The 13244-nt window shown below is 43.6% G+C and overlaps 1 protein-coding gene across 1 annotated transcript in view; it reads left to right on the top strand.

Moving 5' to 3' along the window:
- The window catches only part of Capn13 (calpain 13), an 88744-nt gene that overhangs the window by 26241 nt on the left and 49259 nt on the right, over nucleotides 1–13244 (top strand). Inside the window, exons 3-5 of the mRNA XM_021150095.2 lie at nucleotides 5733–5805; nucleotides 6954–7069; nucleotides 12550–12686. Of these exons, the coding sequence (XP_021005754.1) occupies nucleotides 5733–5805; nucleotides 6954–7069; nucleotides 12550–12686 (326 nt within the window). The remainder of the gene's footprint in view (nucleotides 1–5732; nucleotides 5806–6953; nucleotides 7070–12549; nucleotides 12687–13244) is intronic.

Here is a 13244-nt window from a genome sequence, read left to right as displayed (position 1 = left end):
GAGGCTTGTGGCCCTACTCAGGCTGGTTTTCTGCTTCCCTAACTAATGCAGTCTCAGGTCCCGCGCGCAATTGGATTGGAGCAGAAGCTGTGTTCCACTTACCAGAAGTCTTAAGATCCTGTGGCCAGATTCTGTGTTTTGATTATTATGTGCCAGGAGGATTTTTTCTGGTCCAGTCTAGTTGGATTTCTATAAGCTTCTTGTATGTTTATAGGCATCTCTTTCTTTAGGCTGGAAAAGTTTTCTTCTATGATTTTTTAAAAATATTTTTCCTGGGCCTTGGAGCTGGGACTCTTCACCCTCTTCTCTTCCTATTACTCTTAGGTTAGGTTTTCTTCTTTTCATGAGATCCCAGATTTCCTGGATGTTTCTTGTCTGGATTTTTTTTTTAGATTTAGCATTTTCTTTGACCAATGTATCAATTTCTTCTGTTGTATCTTCTATGCCTGGGATTCTCTCTTCCATCTCCTGTGTCTGTCCGTGATGGTGATGCTTGCATCTGTTGTTCCTGGTCTCTTCCCTAGGTTTTCCATCCTCAGAAATTCACCAGTTGGTGTTCTCTTTGTTGCGTCGATTTCCAGTTTCAGGTCTTGCACGGTTTTATTTCCTTCCTTCATCTGTTTAATTATATTCTCCTGTATTCTTTAAGGAATTTACTTGTTTCCTCTTTAAAAACCTCTATCTGATTGTATTTTTCCTATATTTATTTAAGGGATTTATTCACTTCCTCTTTAATGGCCTCTATCATCTGTATAAGATTGGATTGAAGGTACATTTCTTGTGTTTTGGTTGTATTAGGATATCCAGGGCTTGCTGTAGTTCGGTAGCTGTGCTTTGGAGGTATCATGTTGCACTAGCACTTGTTGACTGTGTTCCTTTGAGGGCCTTTAGCCATATGGATGGCTTTGGTCCCTGGATGTTCTTGTTATAGTCCATAGCGGGAGGAAGGTGAACCTCAATGGTCCTGGTGTGGCAGGCCTGTGATGGATATCCTTGGGCCGTATGCTTCCAGACCTGCAGTTCTGGATGGTTCAGGAGCTTCAGGTCTGATGAAGGTAGACTAAGAGGTGGGAGGAGAATGGAGGTCTCCCTGGGATGGCAGGCTGCTTAGGGCAGCTTGGCTTGTCCCAGAGAGCTCAGAGAGGAGGGAAGATGGGTGGGGGAGGGAAGCTTGCCTGAATGGTTCAGGAGTCTGATAGAGGTGAAGAAGAGGTAGAAGGAAAATGGAGGTCCCCCTGGGATAGCAGGCTGCTCGGGGTCGTTTGGCTTAGCCCAGAGCTTCACTGGCTTCTTAATTGGCAGTACAGTTTTGTTTTGTTTTTTTAACACTGAAACTGTAGATTATACAAGACTTGTTTATCCCCTGAACGTGTGGGAGAATTCAGCAGGAAAAGTATATAGATGGGTATACTAGGATGATAGCCTTTGAAATCTTAAAAATATTGACCACAGTTATTGATCTGGGGGGTATAATTTACTAATTTAAGCCATTTTGTCATTAATTTTTTTTAGAAAGTTATTAGTATTTTTAATTGATCGACATAAAATTTCCTGCTGTGCTTTTATATTTCCAAAGGCCATTTTTATTTCTAATTGTATTTGAGTTTCCTTAGCATGTTTATCAAAGGTCAGTTCTATGTAAAGCCACTATTTTGAGCAGAACAATTTATCTACCTTATTATTCTTGCTGTATTTCTGGCTTATTTTATAACTTGCAGGTTGCTTTCCTTATCACTTCCTTCCTCCCATTTCTGTCCCTTTCTTTCTATTATCTATGAATTGACTGCTTAATTTATGTTTGATTCTGTCTTGTTTAATAATGAATGCATCCGAGGCTATGGGTTTGTCTATGAGCATAGCCATTTTAATTTTGCAGCTATCACACAGGAGAAAGAAATCAATAATTATTGAACAACACACCCTGTCAGATGCTGTGTTAAGTGTTCCACATCCTTCCTCATTTGCAGAATGGAAGGACTCATCCTGCTTTTTGAGTCTGTGGGGAGCCCGCAGGGACTAGCATAGGGGTACCTCAGCTAGTGCTCCATGGGTGTATTATAAATGGTGGTCATCACCCTGCTTCAGAGTCCAATTCTCCCAACTGTCCCTCCATTTTGTCATCATGCTGCCAATTGAGCTACAGCAATGAAGGAAGTGTTCAAGGTCTCCGGGTCACCTGAGGAGAAATGTCAGGGCAAGATTCCATATGCAATCTGTCTGCAGAAACCCTCCAGATACAACACTCTCCTGTGCAGGTCACGGTACCATGAGCAGCAGCAGAGGAGCAGAGCAGTGGATAAAGAGCACTACATGACGGGCCATGCTCCTGCCGGAAACCTACGTGGTCTCCACCTGCTCCAGTTACATGTGCACACACGTGTGAGCGTATGTCTGTGGCATGTGCACATGGAAGCCAAAGGGCAACTTCAGATGTTATCCATCCTTAGCTACCATCCACCTTGACTTTTATAGTAAGGTCTGCACTTTCTGCTGAAGTTTACCAAGTAGGCTAGGCTATTTGGTGAGCAAGCCCCAGGGATCCTCCTGTGTCTGCCTCCCTGCTGCTGGGATTATGAGAAGGCTCCACCACATCTGGCTTTTTACCATATATACTTCCCCTAGTTTTATTTATGTTTAGAGTATTTTTAATGTTTGAAAGTATAATACATCATCATTTCCTCTATCTCTTTGCTCCATCTATCCCCTCCCATGTACCTCCCTTTCTTTTCTCTCAAATTCAAGGCTTTCTTTAATTGTTACACACATATACACACACATTACTGAAATATCAATGCAACCTAGTCGTTCCTATAATATCACGTATACATATGTGATTTGGATCTTACCATTCAGTGTTGGATAAGCATCTGAGGGACTCTTCCTTGTAGAAGATTGTTTCTTCCACTCTCAGCATTCCTTGGTTGCCTATGGTGTTTTGGAGACCTCATGACTCTTCCTCCTTCCATGTTAGCATGTCTACTGGTACCATTTTTGTTTAGTTCATGTTTAGGCATCCATACTGAAGAACCTTCATAGGTACCGCTTCTCTGGGGTTCTAGGAGTTATAGTCTCACAGCAAACTTCCTGTTCTGGCGATTACAATCTTTCCATTCCCTTCTTCCCCCAGTGACGCCCAAGCCTTGGGTGTTGGGTTTGCATTGTAGATATATCCCTGAGAACTGGGCACCATGTGATCTCTTGTTTTCTGCATTTTGATGAGTTGCGGTTTTCTTCAATGATCTCCATCTATTGCAAAGAAAAGTTTCTTTGATGAGGGGTGAGCACTATACTTACCTGTGACTATAAGGACAAATGTTTAGTTAGGTATTTGTGGGGCAATGGGCTATGCACAGGCAGCCTGGTCTCCAGTGGAGTTGAGGTCTTGAATCCCGGTGGTACCCGTAGGTGGTGATTTCCACCTACATGGGACAGTAGGTGTTCCTTCATGTCTCCTGGACCCCCGGCTCCTGTCAAAGTTACTGCCCCACAGCCCGCACAGGAGGAGCATGTGGCTAGCAGTCACGTAGACAATGTCCCAAGCTTCTGGCCTTCTGGCTAAACTCCTCCTCACAGTTACCTAAACAGCAAGATCACACAGCCCACTATAAGAGGGGTTGCTTGGCCCCTCCTCGCTCTCTTAAGCTTTTACTTTCCTTACTCTGTCTCTAAGCTTTAATCTCTCTCTCTCTCTCTCTCTCTCTCTCTCTCTCTCTCTCTCTCTCTCTCCTCTCTTTCCTCCTGCTTTCCTACAATTAAGCTCTAAAACCATAGACTGTCTTTGTTCCTCAAGGCCTGTGTGCTTGGAGATGGGATAGGTTTTCTTCTAGCAAGACGTGCCTAACCTCCCATTAGAAGGCCTTCCTACACTCCAGTCAAGGCCCGGACTAAAGACACTCGCCTGCGTGGGAACCACCCATGACCCCCCTCTCCCTCTGCCTTCTTTGCTTATCTCCAGGGCCTAGTGCGGCCCGGGGCCCCTATTCTGTTCTCAGCTCCTCCGCTGAATCCAGCATAGGATGTGGGAGACTGAGAACCTGGTACGGGGGCTGCCCCTTGTCCACGCCCCTGCCATGTGGAGTCAGTAGCTTCACACAGCCAGACGCCCCTGGGCCCGTGGAAAGCATCTGGCAGTCCTCCCGCGTCCACCTGCCCAGAGCACAGGAACTCTGGCTGGACTTGGACTCTCTCCCTCCCCGCTTTTCCCCTACACCCACGGCCCCTCAGGTATTGTGCTGGTTTAGTAAAGTAGTGGTCATAGGTTCTCCTCCAAGATCCATGACTTCATTATCCCCTGGCAATTGGCTAGGCTTGGGTACCAGGTATGCTCTTTGTTGAGTAGGCCTTTAACATGAGGCCTCGGGACCAAACTCAGATCATCATGCGTATTTGAAAGGCAAGTGCTTTACCGCTGAGCTACATCCCCAGGCTTCTACCTTCTTTTTCTATTCCTGTGAGTGGAGCTTTCGTATTGCACGTTTTCAGTCAGATAGTAGTCCTCCTTTGAGACTTGTAATTCCTTTTCCTAGCAGAAGTGACAAGCCATGGTCATTTAAGTGCCCCCACATTGTTTTAAAAGGAACTCTGTGGCCACTGTACAGGATCATGGATCCTCAGGGCAGTTTTTCTTGCTTGTGTGAATTAGAAAGCTTTCCAAGTATACGTTGTCCATGCATATAATGGAGGGCCCCATAGGACAGCCAACCTGCGCCTCCCCTGGCATCTGATGGGGTCAGTTCACTGTTGGCAAAGCAAGTGAAGGCCGCCACTTGCTTGAGAAACTGATGCAGGCGGGTGTACCTTCACATATCCTTGGTCCCCATTGTTACTGGGAAACCCTGGAAGTGTATGAAGAACTGAAGGGTTGTATAGGGTGTAGGTCACTGTCCTTCCATGGCTGCTAAGACCCTGCTCTCTACAGACTTACATGTCAATGTGAAAGGGAACAAAAGCAGAACAATTACCAAATTATGCAAGGATATACAATAGATGAAGAGCCACACTGGGAGGTCACAGAGCAAACCCCCTGGGTTCCTTGAAGGAAACAAATCCAGAAAGATGACAGGCCCTGAAGAAGGAGCCAAAGCTTTATTCTGGTGTGTCCTAGAAGTGCCCAAAGATCACACGTAGCCAGCATGTGGTGTAGTGTGTGGACTAGATGCCAAGGAAGGGTAGAGGTCTCCCAGACTCAGTCTGTGAGTAGGTGGGGGCAGGGTGGGCAAAGACCTGAGAAATTCAAAGCATGTGTCCTCCATAGCACATGCGTGGTGTCTAGAGTTGGCAATGGCCAAGCTGATCTCTGAGGCAGGCTGTTTCCACAGAGAAGCTTTCCCTGGAAACACTGCTGTCCTGATAGTTCTCAAAGTCTCATCTGATAAATGGATATCATTCATTTTTATTTGTTTATAACCTTCTAATAAAACACAGGCTTGTTGGGAGCAGACAGGCTGAGTACTTGATAGAAAGATCTTCAGACCTTATTTATGGCGCTTCCTTGTGTGGTGTCTTTGTGTGTTTATTGCCTGTCTTGTCAGCTGTGTACCCACCCCCTTTGACGCCTGCTTTCCTGAGAACAATAAAACCTGGAGAACAAAGGAAAGTTTCCTAATTCATATTTTAAGCACCTATTTAAGAATTAACCTCTATCCCTCAAGGGCAAAGTGAATGATATTGTTGATACCACACTAAGGCAAATAGGGACCGAGGCTTATGGCTTTTCCTTGTCTTTTTGTAAGGATTTACCCTTCTACCCCCCTCACTTCATTCTGGAAGGTGCAAGCAGATTTGACATCCACCAAGGAATAGCAGGTAAGACTCCATAGTTCCCATCCCAGCCTTTTGCCTTGGTCTTCACATGAGAAATCATTGTCTTAAGCCAAGCTCATAGATACCTATCCTATATCTATCTCCTATCTATCTATACCTACCCTGTATACTGCTACCAGCCTGTAATGAGCCCATTTTAGGCTTTCCCCTAACTGGAAAAAGGTGTCCTGAGGGTATCTTTGTGAGCACAGTGGCTGGCATAAAAAAAAAAAAAGCATTCAGAAAATTGATAGCTTTGGCAGTGAAGGAGGGGCACTGAGAGGGAGAATGGGGTATTTAGAAGGGCTCACACTGATACCTGTGGAGAAGGCCAAGGCTACTCATCCCTCCAGGGGAAATGAAGTCAACTCCTGCATGGGCTAGAGAGTCCCCTGACAGAAACGAGCAGGGCAAACATTAGCTAAGGAAAACACCGGTGTGTTTTCTGCAATTGTCTAAAGTATCATAGCTGACTCTGTTCAGTGATTTTTAAAAATTGCAATGATGCCAGCCCTGGGCAATTCTAAGAAAAAGTATCAGGGAGCAAGTTGAACCCTTTAATTGACAAAGCCTGTCTGGGGTTTCCCTGGCATTCCTCATCAGACCATGCCCTACCCCTGCCCCCTAATACCTACACCACCAGCATTAGCACCTCTTTTCCATCTTGCTTGGAACTGGCTCAGTAAATCTTGTTCCCCAGTTTTTCTCCCTCGAGCCTATACTGGGCAAAAATTCAGTATAGATTGACTATCCTTAGCCCAAAACCCCCAAATTTTAACAGGTACAAACTCTGAAAGGTTTTCAGTACTACACAAGAAGAAAATTATATACCTGATCTCACATGGGAAGTCACAGTCAAAACACGTGTGTGAAAAATAAGGCTTAAGAAAAATAAGTCTGAGTATATGAGGGAGATGTATGAGAAACATAAAGGAAATCACATTTAGATTTGGATCTCATTCCCATATAGTTTATTATGTATGTGAAAATAATCCAAAATTTAAAATAGTGTAAAAATGTCTGGTCTCAAAGATTTCAGATTGATGTTCACTCTGTACTCATATGGAGATTTGATATACAGAAACCATAAAATTTAGGGGGTGGGATTTCCAGGTACAATGAGCTGCCTCTTATGGTTTTATCCTTCCCAGGAGACTGCTGGTTCTTGGCCGCACTGGGCTCCCTGACCCAGGACCCGCAATGTCTGCAGAAGATCCTGATGGACCAAAGTTATTCGCACCAGTATGCTGGGATTTTCCAGTTCCGGGTATGTATACCACAAGTGTACTCTCCTATGATGAGAAACTGATGGGTCGTGAATATTCTAATGGCCTGGGAGCCTGAGATGAAGGTGACATCTGTCAGTCAGTATTCCTCCTCCTCCTCCAAAACAAGGTTCGGTTTTGTTTTGTTTTGTTTTTTTGTTTTGCTTTGTTTGTTTGTTTGTTTTTGTTTTTTGTTCTGTTTTGTTTTTTTAATGGCCCAGTCACACCCAGAGAAGAGGAGAGCTGAGATGTTTGCATGGAAACAAACTGGTAGAAACAGGAAGTAGAGGAGTCCTTTGGCCATGCTCTGTGGGGTACATAGCAATTAGTGAAAGAATCACTGACCTAAAGGTGACAAGCACTGAGTTCTTGCCTCTGTGCCACACTGTGGTATTCATGACCAGGTTGGGAATCACAGCATCTGGGAAGATAAGTTCTGCTTCATTTTTTTCATTCCCCTTTGCTCAAATACCTTGGTAATCTTTGCACATTTCTCTTCCATGGGGATTTTAAAACAATTTTGTCTAATTAAACAGAAAAGCCACTGTGATGTAGAATAGAACAGCATGTAATTTATGTATTCATTTGGAAAAATTACATTTTTATTGTTTTAATTATTCCTTTCCAGAAAAAAAGTCTATCTTTCCATTTATTCAGGACTGATTTTATGCCTGCCCATAAAATGTTACAGTTACGTTTTTGTATTGGTGCTGTATTCTTCTTGCTAAATTTATGCTCAAATAGTTTACAACTGTGTGGCCAATGTGAAGTTCTTTTGGCTTTTCTTCCCCACTATCCACGCAGATATTGCTGGGGAAAAAAAGAGAGAAACAACCACCTCTTTCATAGTAAACTCTCTGAACACCCCACCGAATTCTCTCTCTTTTTTCTGTGATTGAATCTGGATTATTTTACTTACCTAATGATGTGATATTCAAGCAGGTGCAGTATTTTCTCCTCATTTTATGACCATAGTCATTATTTTTCTCTTTTGCTCTGTCACAGCCCCTGAATCAGAGTGACAGGAGTCAAACTCATACCTCCTATGAATTTTAGTAAGGGGCTTTCCTGATACTATCAGCTTTGGTTTGCTACGAGTTTCCTTAGACTTTCTGTGCCTGTGCTATGTCTGAAGTTACTTTCTATGTTATGTTATTTTTAAATCATGTTTGAGTTACACTATCTTTGTGATGCTACTACATCCTTGGTTATTTGAAATAGTTTGAGTAATGTTTGCTAATCAAACATTTAGCAAAGTAGACCGAAAGGGAGGCATAACAGACAACAGACAAATCTTTCCAAAAAAAAAAAAATGACTTCTTTAACTCTTCTACAGCTATTAATTGGTTTGCATAACTTGTTTCTCTTGGACTTATTTATTTTTTTAGCTTTGTTTTTGAGATAATATAATTATAGAATTTCTCCTTTTCCTTTCCTCCCTCCAAACTCTCCCCTTGCTCTCTGTCAAACTCATGGCCTCTTTTGTTATTAAGTGTGTGTGTGTGTGTGTGTGTGTGTGTGTGTGTGTGTGTGTAATGTTACTCGCTTGTATGAGAACTAGCTTTCAGAGTACCAGAAAGCACCATGCAAACTTCCAAAGGAGGGAGCCAACCAAAAGTCCTACCCAACTATGATGCCCATGAACCATCACAATGAGCAGCATAGCACAATAACCCTAAGAGTGCAGTAGTGGCACATGCACCTTGGCAGTAACCAACAACTCCCTAATTGGACTCAACAGGAGGAAAAGCATACCTGGTACCGGAAACCTAGCTAAGTAATCAGTGCTGAGGAAGTCATTTGTCTTGGAGAAGAATATGCAGCCACTACTTTACTAAATCAGCACAATTCCTAACAACAATCTAAACATTTGTCCTCATACCCACAGATAATTGGAGTTATTTATTACTTCGATTATTATTAATATTTATGCTTTATGAGAAAGACTGTTTCACAATACAACTAAAGCTGCTTCTGAGAGTCTCTGATAGTTCATTTAATATCATGTTAGGTGTGGACCAGTAAGATATTTCTGCAGGTAAGAGTCAAGCAAGCTTGGTGATCTGTGTTCAAGACCCAGGACCCAACGGGCAGAAGGACGAAACCTACTGCAGCAGAGTCCTCTGACCGGCACACATATGCAGGCACACATAGAGCCTCTTGGGTCTTTCTTTATGCTTTATCAACCTCACTTTCACTGATACTGGTATTCAGTGCTTATTGCTTGGCAACCTCTTCTGCCCTTGTTTGCTTTTTTTTTACCTTGAGATTTTGTGTACTTAACTTCAGCAGAGAGAAGTAGTCCCTTGCATCATCTTCCCAAGTTACATGAGAGTATATCTGGTCTCAGTGACGAGCATCTCATTTTGATCTGGATTATTCTGTCACATTGCTTTTCCTCAAAGTTCTCATTGTCCCATTGACTTATAATTTTCCTTGCTGTGCAAAATCCAGTCAACTTTACATGCTACATGTGCTGTCAAACCCTAACTCTCTAATAGACTGACTCTCTCTCTCTCTCTCTCTCTCTCTCTCTCTCTCTCTCTCTCTCTCTCTCTCTCCCTCCCTCCCTCTCTTTCTGGAGTTCAGACATTTCTCTAGGATACATCCAGATGTGTATAATTCTAAAATTACTCTTAGGGGATGGAGAGATGAGTCAGCTGTTGACAACACCTACTGTTCATACAGCAGATCGAGTTTAGTTCCTAGCATCCACATTGAATGGTTTCAACCATCCATAACTCCAGCTCCTGGGTAAATGATGTCATCTTTTGATTCACACACACATACACAGACAGGCATATATACGTATGATAAAAATTTAATATCTAAACTAAAAGAAATACTCTTGGGCTAGGGAGATAGCTCAATCATGGCAGTATGCACACACATAGACATATATAGACACACGTATGTGCTCATACACCTATATGTATAATACATACATACTCTTTCCTGATAGTGAATAAGACATTCAGCCTATAGACTACTTTTCACTCCATCATTGCTGTACCTCCTTTTTATTCATTTTCCTACTTCCCAAAATCCAACTAGACAATACTAGGTCTTCTGAAAGGCTCGCTAGAGATGCTGTGCTGATAGTGATCCAAAAACTACACTAAGAACAATGTAGAACAGCCAGAACTGAACTGAGCACAGGCTCCTCATAAGACTGCCAGCATTGCTGGGTGGATAGACTAACCAGAGGGTCAGCATGACACACTCTGCCCTTCTAGGTACCAAAGAAAGCTGGAAAATTACCCCAGGAACTTTGGTTGGTATGATGACTCTGCCTCTACACGTATATTAAGTCTGGTGGCCCCTGTTTAATCCCCAAGACCCACAGAGTGAAAGGGGAAAGCTGTCTCCAACAAGATGTCCTCTGACCTCCACAAACATACTGTGCTACACACACACACACACACACACTCACGCGCGCGCGCGCACACTGTAGTAAAAGCTCCCTAGTATCTACTGGCTTCTGTACGTCTCTTCCTATCACTTGTGAACTTAGACTCCACTTCTAGAAAACACACAGTGCCCATGCACCTAGGATGCTTTGCCCAGAAAAATTCTTCTTTCCATGTCAAGCACACCTGCATGGTTTTTGAAGGGTTTAAGTACTATCCATATGTCTATCTTCTTCACCCAGGAAACACAGGCCATGACTACATTCCTGACCATCAGTCAGCTTACTTTTTTGTCTGTATTGAATATTATTTATGCACATATATCAATACTTTATAAAATACATACATACATACATACACACACACACACACACACACACACACACACCTGGCAACAGTCAGTCTATCTGGTGTTCTCGCATAGAAAAAGCATGTTTGATCAGTCAGTCCTATGAGATGATCATGATTCCTAAGACAAAACTAGCCAAAACTGGCCAAAACTGACCAAAACTGGCCCCCTTGTCCCAGAGCACCCTTGTTTATCATGACCATTCTGGGTGCTAAACAAAACAGTCATAAAAGTTTATAAGTCACAGTTCCTCAGAACCACACTGTCCCTCTCAGTCTCATCTGATCTCAATCTTAGCCTTCTAGGTAATTCTTTCATCTTATCATTTGACAAATGGGAACTGACTCAAGATAAAGTAAGTGTGTTGCCTAGTAACTGTTATTAAATAATAAGAGGCAAAACCCAAACACCAGGCACCATTCTACCAACTGGACAGTATCCACTCTATCTATACACAAGTAGTCCAAAGTTGAATGAATGGCCTTCTTGACTACCCTTTGGGACTATAATTAACGTTCCTTAATGACCCTCAATAGCATCCCTATTTCCTGAACTTTACTCCAACACAGCTTACCGGTTGCTTCAGGAGGAACATTCATCCAGTTGTGCCACAGCCACTTGTAGTACCCTGGCTTGTTAATGACCATGAAAACATCTTTTCCTTGTTTCCACTGACATCTCATTCTCTGTCTCCATCCCTGTTCTGATAGCGTGTCCTCCAGTGTGTATGACAATTCTGAGTCATCCAGCTTTGGAAAGGGTGGTGTGGGTGAGCACTCACATCCACCCCACTTTAGCAAGCTCCCCTGGGAGACGCATACCCTTATCCAATTCAGCCCTAAACTGCAAGTCCTGATGCTCCATCCAGTCCAAAGGAAACCAACAAAGACATTTAGAAGGCTGGCTTTGTAATGAATGTTCCTCATTTGCTGATGTCCCCGGGTGAACCACTTAGAGTTGAATACTAAAGATGAAAGCAGTCTGCTTTGGAGAGGAACATCTGGTACATTTATGCTCTTAGCAGTAAGAGCGCTGGGCACTCTCACTTCCCTTTTATCATAGCAAGGCCAGTGTGACATGAGGACAGAAGGGCCAGAGTTAGGCTGTCACTGTTCAGTCCTCCTGAGCCAGTCACATAGTTCTGCCTCCAGGCCTTCCACCCATTCTGTCTTCATTATTTGAGGTGCATTTGCAATATGCCTGTCATGCTTCCTTCCCAGAGTCCTGAGCTCTGGGTCAGCTGTCCTGCCTTGTCACAGCCCTGTACCTGCCACTCCTCTTGTTATTTAACATATGTTCCCCCTGCTGCCCTGTGTGTGCAAAAAAAAGATCTGGAGTCTCCTGTGTCTGTTTGAAGCTCACAAAGGATATGTCAAAATAAAGCTACGGTTAATTGCAAAGTACACCCCACGCATCCTTCTTCCCTGCCTGGATTTCCCTGAGCTGCTTGCCCTTTTTTTTTTCTTGATTTGTACCACATTAGTTTTTCCTTTTGCCCTTGGAGATGACATACATATGCCCTTTGGGCTGGGTTTTACTCTGGATGGAGTTTGTTGCTGGGTGATAGAAGCTGTGTTCCAACAATATTTTGGCCTTGGTCAGAAAGGTGCAGAAGCCCCCTCCTGAGTTCCTGTGTCTGGGGGGGTGGAGATATCCCAGGGGCAGGGCAATGCTGAGACACAGGAGCTCAGGGACCTCACACATATCCTCGTCTTTCTTCCAGTTCTGGCAGTGTGGCCAGTGGGTGGAAGTAGTGATAGATGACCGATTGCCCGTCATAGGTGATAACTTCCTCTTTGTGCATCCTCGAGGAAACAACAAGGAATTTTGGCCCTGCCTGATGGAGAAAGCCTATGCCAAGTAAGTGTGGGCAAGCCCCTCTGCCCTGTTTCAATGTTGGCTCTCCAGCCCTGTGCCTTGCCGTCATAGATGCTTCCTGCCTCCTGGCCCTGCAGCTTGAATATCTTTTATCAATGCAATTAATGTCCTGAAGGTGGGGGGGGGGGTGGCCCACACCTTTGATCCCAGCATTGGGAAGCTGAGTGGGGCGTATCTTTGAAACCAACTTGGTCTACAAAGTGATAATAACCAGGCCAGCCATGGCTACATAGTGAAACCTTGTATCAAAACAAAAAAATAAACAATGTCCATTTGAGCATCAAAGCTTTTGTTACAAAGCAAAACAATTTCATAAGTGATTGGCAAATGCAAGGTTTGGTCCTGAGGCTGTGAGGAGGAACCCACAAACACAGAGTGAGGTGTGGAACCGGTAGCACCAAGCTCATGTAACATGGATGATAGGCAGATATAAGAATCCAGATGAGAGACTTCTGGTGAGTGGAGCACAGCTTCTGCTCCAATCCAATTGCGCGGGACCTGAGACTGCATTAGTTAGGGAAGCAGAAACCGGCCTGAGTA

This window comes from Mus caroli, chromosome 17 (assembly GCF_900094665.2).
Source record: "Mus caroli chromosome 17, CAROLI_EIJ_v1.1, whole genome shotgun sequence".
In the NCBI taxonomy this organism is placed as follows: Eukaryota; Metazoa; Chordata; class Mammalia; order Rodentia; family Muridae; genus Mus; species Mus caroli.
The sequence above is the reverse complement of the archived record's forward strand: the minus strand, read 5'-3'. Positions and strand labels throughout refer to the sequence as shown.